Raw genomic sequence first — 13,237 nt, forward strand, 5'->3', positions numbered from 1 at the left:
TGGGATGCAGTGCTTGCAGTGTGAGGGATGCAGTGCTTGCAGTGTGAGGGATGCAGTGCTTGCAGTGTGAGGGATGCAGTGCTTGCAGTGTGAGGGAAGCAGCCTGTGGGTGCAGTGCTTGCAGTGTGAGGGATGCAGTGCTTACAATGTGAGGGATGCAGTGCTTGTAGTGTGAGGGAAGCAGTGCTTGCAGTGTGAGGGAAGCAGTGCTTGCAGTGTGAGGGAAGCAGTGCTTGCAGTGTGAGGGATGCAGTCTGTGGGTGCAGTGTGAGGGATGCAGTGCTTGCAGTGTGAGGGATGCAGTGCTTGCAGTGTGAGGGAAGCAGTGCTTGCAGTGTGAGGGAAGCAGTCTGTGGGTGCAGTGTGTGGATGCAGTGTTTGCAGTGTGAGGGAAGCAGTGCTTGCAGTGTGAGGGAAGCAGTGATTGCAGTGTGAGGGAAGCAGTCGTTGCTGTTCGACGCACACTGCTCGGGACAGTCTGTTGAAATGAATGCAATGGCAGTGCGGTGGCGGCCTCGGGCAAACCCGACTGGGGGCAGGTCCAGACATGTCCATGCATGTCAGTGAGCATGAGCGACCTTGTTGCAAGCGTTGCATACAGATATATCAGACCATTCACCAAACTTTTTAGACAAACTTACCATAGGAATAAGTGTGTATTTATAAATCTCTGAATCACTTGATACAGAGTTAGGGTGCATACACACCAGGACGATATCGGCATGATTTCCCTGATCAGCACGACAAATCAAGCATATCGTGCGGTGTGTATGCCCGTTTTGCGCACTCCCGCGGTCTCATGCGATATCGTATGATTGGCCGTGCTGCACGACCAATCACATGATATCGCATGTGAGGCTGTACATATTAATAAATGACGGAACAGTGAGCGTTCTGTCTTTCATTAACTCTTTTAAGTGTGTACCGGCAATCACGCGATGTCCAGGGTGAAGGCAAATCGTCCTGAACATCGGCACGATTGCCGGTAGTTTAGGTGTGTACCCACCCTTAGAATCACTAAAGGTGCGTATCCACTACACGACAGTGAAACAACTGTATGATTACAACATTGTAATCGTTTAATTGTTCATCATTCTGTGCAGTGGATAAAGGACCTCATTCAGAGTCGGTCATGGGCGCCGATGCGCTCGTAACCGACTCGATGGTTTGGCCTGCGCATGCGCAAGCCCCGGAGCGACAGAGCTCGTTACCAAAGGGGCGGCTGTCGATGTTGATCGACAGCTGCCCCCATTTGGTAGATGGGCCGGGGGGGGTGGTTTCCAAAACGGATGCGTTCCTTTACGAACGCCTACCGTTTTGTGGGCGGCCGCACTGACATCATCAGTGATGTCAGTGGGGAGCTTCCTGCTCCATCAGAGCAGAAAGCTCCCTGGGGCTTACGAGTGCCCAGACCCTACCCTAGGGTCTGGTCGTAAGCCCCGATGGTCGCGATGGTGATCACCACCGCAATCATCAACCTGGTCGGTCGTTAAGCTGTGGGTGATAACCCACAGCTTAACGATCGACAAGGAGGCGGCCGTTCAGAATGCAAGCGGCCGCCCTGATTCTGTGCGACTGCCTCTGAATGAGGTCCAATGTGCCCACACTGAACGATATGTCGTTCAGTGCAGGAACCCTCACTCATCCCCGAACATGCACAACCTGTTGATATCGGCAGGTTGGCCTGCATGTTCAGGCGATGACAAATGCCTACAACGACCAGCGGGAGCGCACATCACTGGTCGTTGACGGCATATTTACTGCACGATTAATGAACGGAATGAACGATAACTATGTCGTAATCGTTCAATCGCTCATTTTTTCTCATGTAGTGAATACGCGCCTTAAGAATTAGTGACAAGATACATTTGTTTCAGAAACTTCCTGTGTATCTGCATAATAAGATATATTTGAATCAATTGTATTGTTACACAATATGGTGTGAACACTGACATTGAATGCACATAGTGAAGATATGTAATACCTGAAGTATTTAAAAGGATTTATAAGCTTCAGTTAAATAAGTATAAGGTTATATATTCAGCTATCAATAGCTGTTACCTGCTGAGAACTGTCGAGTATAAACAGAAACAATACATTTAATAATACTCTATGTTTCCTCTCACGACTCCTCTTCCCCCCCCACAGCCTCTTACAGTAGGTGAACCCCAAGGTTCTGTTCTTGGTCCTCTCCTATTCTCCCTCTATACTTCCTCTCTAGGTGAACTCATCAGCTCTTCTGACCTCCATTATCATCTCTATGCTGATGATACTCAAATCTACCTTTCCTCCCCTGATCTCTCCCCCTCTCTTCTGACTCGTATCTCCAACTGTCTCTCTGCTATCTCTTCTTGGATGTCCCAGCGATTTCTTAAACTTAATATGTATAAGACAGAGCTGATCATCTTCCCACCCTCCCACATCACCTCACTTCCCACTATTTCTTTATCAATTGATGGAATAACTATCTCATCTAGTCCCAAGGTGCGCTGTCTTGGAGTTATCCTGGACTCATCCCTCTCCTTCAAACCACATATCCAGAACCTTTCACAGTCCTGTCGTTTCCATCTCAAAAATATTTCTAAGATCAGACCCTATCTCACCCAGGATGCTACTAAAACACTCATACACTCACTGGTCATCTCCAGATTGGACTATTGTAACCTCCTCCTATCTGGCCTCCCCAAATCCCATCTCTCTCCTCTCCAGTCTATCCTTAATGCTGCTGCACGGCTTATCTTCCTCTCCAAACGCTCTACATCTGCCTCCCCTCTCCTACAAGCTCTCCACTGGCTCCCCTTCTAGAACCCAATTTAAGGTTCTCACGCTTGCTCACAAAGAAGGAAGTCTGATGATACTGGCCCAGTGTTCTCCCCAGAATTTTTTTCCAGCCAGGTGGCATTAAGAAGTAGCCGGGTGGGGGCCTTCGCAATAATAAAATGTTTTAAACCCTGACCTTATACTAATTTAAACTTGAAATAACATTTTATATATTAATTCTCTTATTAGAGGCCCAGTTGTCTGAATATGAAAAAGCTGCAAAGTCTGTAGGATCTGGTCCTTTTTATACAGCTCCCAGATACTGTCCCCACTTGCAGGCTCCCAAAGTGCAAGGTGGTAGGCTGTTTCTTGCTGGGTGGTGCACCTGCAAAAAACAGCCTGGAGAGAACACTGCTGGCCTGAAATCTGGCAAATAATATGGTTGCAACTCTGACATTTTTAGCCACACCTACTGGGAATCTGTACATAGTATAAAATAAAGTCCCTAGTAGGCGTCTGTGTTGGTTCTGGCAAATCTCAAGAACCACAGGGCAGATTTTAATGCAGTTTTCACTATTCTATAGAGCATTTGGCGAGGAAGGTTTAGGTGTATGAAACATTAATGTATGACAAAAGAGAGCTGAGCAGTGACGATTGAAGTGAATCAAGTCAATAAAATAAAATGGACATCCAAGCACTTTCTTGTCTTATGCTGCCTAAACCGTTAAAGATATATCATGGACTTTATTTTACACCATGTAGAGATTGATACATATCTGTTTTCTCCAGGAAAGTTGAAGCCCTGTTTACGGACACAAAATTTCAGCTTTTTTCCCTTTTTTTACCGTAACTATTTAATTTATGTGAAAAACAATTCTTTAATTTCAGAGTCCAGTTCCAGGTAAGAGTCTGCTTTGGCGTGACAATAAAGCATAGGGACAGATACTTAGGGGGTCATTCAGACCCGGTCGTTAGTGCCGATGCGCTCGGACCGGGTTGATGGCCCCCACAGAGCATGCACACGACGGCGCCGTCGTGCGCAAGCGTAAGACCCGCTACGACCGACAGCGCCAGTCGTAGCGGGTCTCGATCCAAAGGGGGCGAGCTGTCGATGTTGATTGACAGCTCGCCCCGTTTGGAAGGCGGGCCGGGGGGGTGGCAGCCCAAATGGAGGCGTTCCCATGGGAACGCCTTCCATTTGTGGGCGGCCCCACTGACATCACTAGTGATGTCAGTGGGGAGCTTCCGGCTCAGACAGAGCCAGAAGCTCTCCGGGGCTTACGACCCTAGGGTCTCGTCGTAAGCCCCGATGGTCGCGATGGTCTCTGACCATCTCGACCATCACCAGAGCGGTCGTTAGAGCTGTGGGTGTTAACCCACAGCCTAACGACCGCAACAGAGGCGGGCGGTCAGGATGCAAGTGGCCGCCCAGTTTCTGAGCGACCGCTTGCATCCTCCGACCGCCTCTGAATGAGGCCCTTAATGTGGCTGGAGTTGACCTAAGTGGAGCCTGTTTTCTGATGGACAGCTTTACACGGCCCTTTTGCGTGTCACATCAAAACTAAATATTTTTGTGTTGACGTCAGGAGGAAAAACTACGTGTCTACAAGGCAATTTTATACGCCCTCGGTTTAAAAAGATTATCGGCGTAAATTCAAAATTGCTCCCATAAGAAGCCGGGGTGGGTCGCTAGTCTGAAAATAAAAAGGTGGTAACGCTATTTGTGACATACTGTAAAATGGTATTAGACCAGAGCTAATGTTGACAGTGTGTTGAACAATAATTACACAGTTTAATACAGCAAAAGACAACAGGCAGCACTCTGTGGCTTTTCTCTTGGCCATCAGCTCCTTCCTGCTTTATTTGTTACAGCTTGTACTTTATGCCTTAAACACTTTAACATGCCTGCTAATATGTTATTACAGATAGATGTCTATCATTTGGCCCGATTTCAATTAGCCGCGAATAGTCAGAATCCGCGAAAAAGTATTGCCGTCTGCAACTTTTCGCCAGGCGGAAACTTATCTCCGTATTCAATTACAAACTCTTTTCGCGTATGCGAAAATGCAATGCAATGTAATAGGCGAAAAAGATTTGCCTATGAATTGGTGTCGAAAAAAAGTGCAAAATCGCTATTTTGGGGTGCAAAGGAACACCCCAAAAAAATGCTTAGAAAAAGGGGTGAAAAAGTGCAAAGTGGGGGTACAAACTTAAAAACTAGCAAAATAGACTTTTGGGGGGTCTGCAAGTATGGGTGAGGTGTTTTTTGGATTGCAGGTGCTTGCTGCAGGTACGTTTTTTATGTTTTCTTTAAACTTTACTGTAGCGACTTTAAACCATTCTTGCACCCATTTTCAAGTACCCCAAATTTGACAGTACTACTTATTTTATAAAAAAAAACAACTGCTTAATGCTATTCTTCACCACTTGTGCAAAGACGCTATTTAGAAGAAATTGACAACCTTTAAGTACCCCAAATAGCTTTGTTAGGGCTATTCAGGGGCATGTACATTGATCCCCAATGTTATTGCATATTTTAGGGGGTGTCAGGCTGATTTCCCCAATTCTGACAGTACTTTTTGCCTGGTTTGCATTCGTCGGGTTGCGCTTTCACGTGTTATAGAATTGAATTCGGCATGCAAACAAGTATCGCATGTGCAAAACTAATTGAATACAGCCCTATGTCTGATAGATTAAGGGTAACGTGTAGACCTTTTGAATATTAGAGGGACCTCAAGTGTACGGGTAGCAGGATGATTAAACTCTTGGATTATATATGCAGTACAATAATTATAGTTTAATATATATAATTTTGTATTACATTGCACAATTCTGTCTATGGGGCTGATTCTGTGTTGGGAGCAAAGCAAAAATATGAGATATGGTAAGAACTTACCCTTGTTATCTCTATTTCTACGAAGTCCATAGGGTTCCACAGGATACCTTGGGGTATAGGCGATGGCGGCAGACACCCAGGCACCACAGAGTTCAATTTTCAGCCCCCCGGGATGCACTGGGGTCCCTCTCCTATACCCCGCCCCCGAGCCTCAGGCCACTCAGTTTCAACAAGCCATAGGCCGGAGCAGGAGCAAAAAAGAGAGAGGACAGTCTGGAACACACAAGAATCACATTCTCACCAGAAGGAGACGGGAGAAACCAGTGACCAGATCAAAGCCCATCTGCAGTACAGGTGCAACAGGGCAGGAGTCCTGTGGAACCCTATGGACTTCGTAGAAATAGAGATAACAAGGGTAAGTTCTTACCATATCTCATATTTTCTACTTCAGGGTCCATAGGGTATCCACAGGATACCTTGGGGATGTCCCAAAGCAGTATCCTTTAAGGGTGGGGATGCACCTGTGCTGTACGGAGAATTCGCCACCCGAAGGAAGCATCCTGAGAGGCAAAGGTATCAAAAGCATAATACCTTACAAAAATATGGACAGATGACCACGTGGCTGCCAATCACCGCTGAGGCGCCACGTCGAGCTGCCCACGAAGGACCCACAGACCTAGTGGAAGAGCTTTAATAGAGGATGGAACAGGAAGACCTGTGAATCCATCCTGCCAAAGTTAGCGTAGTGGCAGGCCAACCCATTTTATGGAAACTAGAAAGGACAAAACCGAGAGTCTGATTTCCTAAATGTACTGGTACGGTCAACTTAAATTCTTAAAGCCCGTACCACATCCAAAGAGGCCTCACCAAGAAAGGACTGGGGAAGTAAAGGCAGGTACTATAATTTCCTCATTGATGTGGAAACTAGACATCACCGTAGGTAAAAAACCAGGGCAAGTGCGAACCACTGCCCTGTTCCTAGGAAAGATGAGAAAAAGTGAGGTCTACATGACAGAGCCCCCCATTCTGAGATCCTACCGGCCGAATCAATGACCAGAAGGAATACAGTCCTAGCCGTAAGCCATTTGAAATCCACTGAGCCCAGTGGATCAAATGGTGGTCCTCAGAAAGCCCTAAGGACCACAGCCAAATCCCAAGGAGCCACAGGTGGAACAAAGGAATGCTGAATATAATGTACACCCTGCACAAAGGTGCGGACATCAGGAAGAGTAGCAATCCTACGATGAAACCAACAGGTCAGAAACCTGCACCTTCAGGTAAGCAAGGCGAAGACCATTATCTAAGCCCACCTGTAGGAAAGCCAACACTCTGGATATCCGGAATACCCGAGGAGCATAGCCTCTAGTGCGACACAACTGAAAGAAAGTATGCCATACCTGATGGTAAATTCTTGCAGATAAAAGCTTCCGAGCTCTTAGCATGGACAGAGGCCCTGTTGACTGTAGAGCTGGAAAAACTCCTAGACCTTAAGAGGGCAGTCTCCACCGCCACACCGTCAAGGACAGACAACCCAGGTCTGGGTATCAGCCAGGATCCTGAGACAACAGGTCCGGTCGTAGAGGCAACAGCTTCGGAGTGTTAACTGAAAGGCTCCAAAGATCTGAGTAATAGTGCCGTCTGACCCACGCACGAGCTATCAGCAGGAGCGCGCCTCCTTCTTGCTATTACTGGAGGAAGAAGGGATAACGGAGGGATGAGGTACACAACTTGGAAGGTCCACTGGACCTACATACGTCTACCATAAGAGTCTCATCTCTGAAAGGCTCCATTTGTTCACCAGAAGATTGAACACCTCCTGATGAAGAGGACATTTCCCTGAATGCACATCCTGCCGCCTGGGAAAGGCTGCTTTCCATCTGAGCATTCCTGAATGAACACTGCCAACACCCAAGCCAGAATTCGGGACACCACTGTTAGTGTCGCCCGACTTCGGGAACCTCCTAGGTGGTTTACATAAGCCATCATGATGGCGTTGTCAGACTGTACCTGCACGGTATTTCCGTGGAGGACCTGTCCTGCATGCTGGAGAACCTTGAATACTGCTCAGAGTTCTCAGATGTTTATAGGAAGCGCAAAAGCTACTGGTGTCCACCTGCCCTGGAACAAGTGTAGACCCGTCACTGCTTCCCAGCCACGGATACTGGCGTCCGTCGTCAGAAGGACCCTGTCCACAATCCCATAGGGGGTGCCCCTTGTTTAGGTGAGCTTTCCGCAGCCACCAGGCCAGAGAGAGACAAACTTCCGGGAAAAGCACTATTGACTTTATCCTATGGGGCAACCCATCCCATCCAGAGAGGATCAATTATTCTAGAGGTTCAGAGTGAAACTGGGCACCATGTCGAACAGCGACACCCTGGAACCCAGGAACCACATTGCCGAGTGAATAGACACTCGGCGACTCTGCAGGCAACTGCGTACCTTTGCCTGTAATGCAGAGATCCTTTCCTCAATCACAAAGATCCTCAGATGTTGGGATATGGAGCATCCTCTGTGAAGAATCAGAGAGGACCATTTCCAGTGTATCAGTCAGCCCTAACGTAGCAACACAGATATTGTCCATTGCAGATGGCACTGAAGTATCTCTGGAGACCCTGGTAACAACAGGAGGTCTCCCGGATTGGGTAACAAGCGGACCCCCGCCATCGCAGATGGGCTGCCATAACTGCCATGACCCTGGTAAAACTGGAAATGCTTATCGACCACTGCAAACCTGAGGAAAAACACTGGTGTGCTAAGAAAATAGGGACATTCAGGTAGTCACCCTGAATATATCCAACGACACCACAAAATTCCCAGGATCCATTGAATGATGGAATGCAGGGTCCCCCTCCTGAACCAAGGAACCCTTAAGAATTTGTTGAATGATTCGAGGTTGAGGATGTCCAGGTAAGACCCATTGAGTTTCTGTACCAGAAAGAGGATGGAGTAATACCTCGTTCACCTTTGTGGCAACGGAATAGGTACTATAACTCCTGCCTGGAACATAGAGTGTAACACCCTCAAAAATTACAGGGCCTTGTCTTGAATTGACAGAAGACCTGTAACTAAAAACCGTCTGGGAGGCTTTTACCGGGAGGAGAGGACATACCTTCAAGAAAATACTTCCCATACCCCAGTGTCCATGGTGGTCAGACACCAGCACTGGGCGAACTGGAGAAGCCGGCCTCCAACTCTGGGGTCCCCCGAGAGGAGGCCCGTCCCATGAGGCTGAAGGCTTAAAGTCCAACTTGTGAGTAGGACGTCTTGCACTCCAAGCCTGTTCTTATGGTTGAGAAGATTTCCTGGCTACTGACTGTCTTGGAAAGCTATATTTTAGACTTGCCCTGGCCTCACAGGGCCAAAAAAACGAAGCCCCAGACCCCGATGGGACTGTAGCCGATGGCAGACACGAAGATGTAGCTGCTGCCTGCGGGGCCACAATTGTGTCCAGATGAGGGCCAAACAGGACCTGTCCCGTAAAAGGCAAAGCATTCCAAATGGAATCTGCGTCCGCTTTCCAAGAGCGCAACCACAGGGAGCGGTGAGCCGCTACTGCTGCCGAGGAGATTCTGGAAAGGAGTAGGCTATATGTAAGACGGTCTCATTATGAACGTGGCTAAGTCTCTGAGAATTTGCCACTACCCACCTGCTCTGCTGGAGAGTCAGTGTGCAGAGATCCAGTTACCTACCCAGCGCTCCATGGCTCTGGCCCCCCAGCACACGGCCATAGCCGGGCTGGAAGCCCCTCCAGCAAGGGAATAATTGGATTTTAGATATATTTGCACCTTGCAATGTGTAACCTCCTTCAAGGAGGACCTGGAGGGCATGGGCAACGTAGCACCCCTCACTAGGCGTGTAACATAAGAATCTATCCGTAAAGGTAACTCGCATTCGGAAAAATAATTATCCGCAAAGGGGTATGCAAAAGGTCAACCGTTTTTGAGGCTGGAACCACTTACCTGGATTTTCCACGCCTCCTCTAAATGATCCACCTGACCAGATAGAGGAATTACAGTGGCAACACCCTTATCCTTAAAGAAGGCATATTTGGATTTAGCCACGGGGGATATGTAATAACCAAAGCCGCACGGACTGCCCGTATAAGGCCAGGTATATAGACTTTAGACCCAGACTACGCCTCCTTTGCACTAAGGGGCTCGTGTCTGAAAAAGTCAATAATGTCACAGTCATCAGACGTCATGTCCTTACCCGTCTGAGACCCGAAAAGCCGTTTAGAAGGCCGAAATGGTGACTCCCCCTGTAAAACGTCCATCAGGCGCTATACCATTTAGACAATAAATTCACCCACACAGGCTCTTGCGAGACCTGGGGGGCGAAAAACAGGATACACTGGGGTACCATTAACTGCCCAGGGACCCCTGCATGTGCTGAGACCACCACTCGCTGCGATAACCCCTATGGGGAAACGCAGGGGGCGTTGCCCACAAGGGCTGTAAGCATCTTAGCCAGCCGAGGGCGGTCCCTTTTTTGTGCAGGCACAGTGACAGAAATGGGGCGTGATATATAATACAACATGCCCTCCATAAACCCTCAGCTTCTACATATCCCTCTGCTAACTGTACATGATATCAGTCAATTATAGCTGGAAGAGGATATCCTCGTTCACTTTCAGACATGAGGAGTGTGAACGGAGCGTATGTGACCTCCCACACAGAAAAACCACGTTTACTGTGAGGTAATAAACACCCTGCAACACCGCACGGGCTGTAGCAGAAGAATAACAGGGATAGGAAAATGGCTGACAGTCAGAAATTAAAGTACAGGCAAACAGCGCTAGCATTTAAGTCACATACAATGCACAGATATCATCCTGCATTACAAGCACTGCGATCAACTACACAGACCAGAGCCTGGTAGGAAACAGTGCTGCATACACTGACCTTAATTGAAGGAGAGGTAAGCGGGGGACCCGGACCGCAATGGCACCTGTAACAGCTTCCAGCAGCGTTTGTCACTCCCAGCACATGTAGTGAGAAAATGGCCACCGAGGAGCAGAGAGGAGGCGGGCCCGGGGGAGGAGCGCTGACACAGCCCGCTGTGGAATGGCACTGTGCAGCGGGGGAGACGCCGGCTGTGAGACAGGGAAGGCGTTCTCCCCTGGCCTGCTATTAACCCCTGGGACGCCGCGCTGTACCGCACATGCTGCGGTCCACTGTCCCTGGTGGTCTAGTGGAAGGCGCAGGATCAGTACCTGGCCCCATGCGCAGCCGGTCCCCAGGGAGCCCCCTGCCTGGGGACCAAAAAGGACTGTGTTACCGGGGGGTGCCCACCGCGGGACCCCGCCGCTTACCTTGTCCCCCGTGCATCCGGCCACAGTCCAGGTAGCCGGGGTCACTGCTAGCTGTGACCCCAGCTACCTACCAGGATCCCCAGATCGGTACCGGCGGGGTGTAGGAGTGACAGCATGGATGTCAATACTGACTGTCCTATGCTGGAGCACTCTAGTTGTGCAGCCACAGCTGCGAAGAAATCTTCAGGGGCCTTGAAAAGACCCCCCTCTGTATGGTGCAACTGGTCCGGCCAGGCACCGACGAAAACTGAGTGGCCTGAGGCTCGGGGGCGGGGTATAGGAGAGGGACCCCAGTCAGTGCATCCTGGGAGGCTGAAAATTGAACTCTGTGGTGCCTGGATGTCTGCCGCCATCGCCTATACCCCAAGGTATCCTGTGGATACCCTATGGACCCTGAAGTAGAAAAAGTAAGTAGCTTAGTACCTTGATAAATCATGTTGCACAGCAGGTGGGGCAGATATCGCTCCCGAAACTTTGATATATCTTCTATATTAGTGCACACTATCATGGATGTACTTATGTACCAGCAGAAGCTCAGAGTCATAGCTGTGCCCTCTACAGGCTGCACAACCAACAACAGCAGCCCGTGACGTCATCAGCCACGCTGCGTGACCTCTACAAGCTCCGCCCAGAGGTCTGTGAATCGAAACCGGCTTTCCGTGCGGCCAGTGTGGTGACGTAGTTATCAGTCTCATCCAATCAGCGCCTGCATTTCGGGGAGGGCGGGGGATAGCTGTCATGGCCGCCTCCTGGAGAAGTCGTTCTGAAGTGATGATGAGCGGGTTACTGTACAAGGCATGGGGTGCTGCTCGGTGTGGAGTGAGGCGCTTCCCCCTGCCCTGTTCCCGTGTAGTGCTGAGTGGCAGCTGTAGGGCAGCCAGCGGCTCTGTGGGTGTGGAGCTGGGCGGCAGGTAATGCATGTGCAGGGGCACACGTGTGTCCCTCTCCCTGACTGACACCTGTCCTCTCCGTATTCCTGCAGTAAAGTACATTGTGGTCATTTAGTAGAAGAGTCAGCAGCACCATATATTTATGTATATTATTTATTTTATTTATTTTTACAAACATAATGAGTCACAATATCCTGGCCACAGTGTTTAATGCTATATTGTATTTTTGCTTGGTCATAACGTGTGTATCTGTATAATAATTATGGTAATGTCTGTTCCGTCTCCGATATGTGCTGGACTACTCTGCGGTATGGATGACCATTGATGATTTCAAAACATTCATGGTGGCCGTCCGATGTTATCTAGTTTTTCCATCAATGGCAGAGAACCAATGGTTATCCTGCCATCATTGAATGAGTGGGAGCCAAAGGTTTTTTGTGTTTTTTTGTCCCTTAATGGGACAGAGCTTAGCCCCTCCCCTGGCTGCCTCTAAGCCCTGCCCCCATTTTTTATTGGAGCATGGCCTGTCGTTCCCCCAGCAGCAGTGGTCATCGAGGGTGTGCAAGCCATTGATAGTTCACCATAGATGGTTTTTGTGCCATTGATGGTAATCAGCGATAGGCCCACCGATGGCCACCCCTATCAGTGATTACAAACCATTGATGGTCATCAGCTGATAAATAGTTTTACCATCGAGTGCTGCACTGTGTGTAAGAGCCGGGACGATGCTGACCTGCTGAGTGACAGCTGAGCCTGTCAAGTCAACTATAGAGTGAGGCTGTCAATCGGCACACTGCATACCTCCCAACATTCTTAATATATGTATCAGGACCCCTGTACACCCAAAATGGGGGTGTGGCATAGTGGTGAAGGAGGCATGCCCTCATGGCACCCCACAATTTTTTATCACTCTGGGGGCGAAGCCAGCACACTTGGTGATGTCCTGTGGGAAATCCTCTTGCTGCCCCCAGGCTCTCCCCGCACAGTGAAGAGATGCCGTATGCATTAGCACAGCATCTATTAGAGCAGCAGTGAGAGTGCTCTCCCCAAACTTCTCCCCACAGCCGGACACTGCAGCCGGCGGGTGGGGCTACGAGACAGTTGGGAGGTACGACCCTGTATGCTCTTTGATGGCCTGCCTTGCTCCATAGCTGACTTGACAGGCTCAGCATTCTGGCTCCAGATAAAGTTTGCTGGGATGCCGACCGAGACTCCTCCCCCGGGCCCTGTTCCTGTCAGAAGTTGAAGCTACCTGACCTCCGCACATGCACAAAGGAAACTGCCCAGCTGCACTGGCCGTCCCTTCTATGCATGTGCGAACACTTTGATGGACAAACTTATCGGTGGTACATAACTGCATAGTTTACCATCTATGGTTTGTGCCACTGCTGCCATCGAAGGAGGTCACTCTGATGGCCATCCCTACTCTGCTGGCACAGG

The 13,237-nt window shown here is 49.2% G+C and overlaps 1 protein-coding gene across 1 annotated transcript in view; it reads left to right on the forward strand.

The window, feature by feature from the left end:
• The first annotated feature begins 11,587 nt into the window (after positions 1-11,587).
• PNPT1 (polyribonucleotide nucleotidyltransferase 1) overlaps positions 11,588-13,237 on the forward strand; it is an 86,019-nt gene continuing 84,369 nt past the window's right edge. The window contains exon 1 of the mRNA XM_088477327.1: positions 11,588-11,818. Within this exon, the coding sequence (XP_088333453.1) occupies positions 11,646-11,818 (173 nt within the window). The 5' untranslated portion in view covers positions 11,588-11,645. The remainder of the gene's footprint in view (positions 11,819-13,237) is intronic.

This window comes from Taudactylus pleione, unplaced genomic scaffold (genome assembly GCF_031769625.1).
Source record: "Taudactylus pleione unplaced genomic scaffold, aTauple2 ptg000201l, whole genome shotgun sequence".
NCBI classification, from domain to species: domain Eukaryota; kingdom Metazoa; phylum Chordata; class Amphibia; order Anura; family Myobatrachidae; genus Taudactylus; species Taudactylus pleione.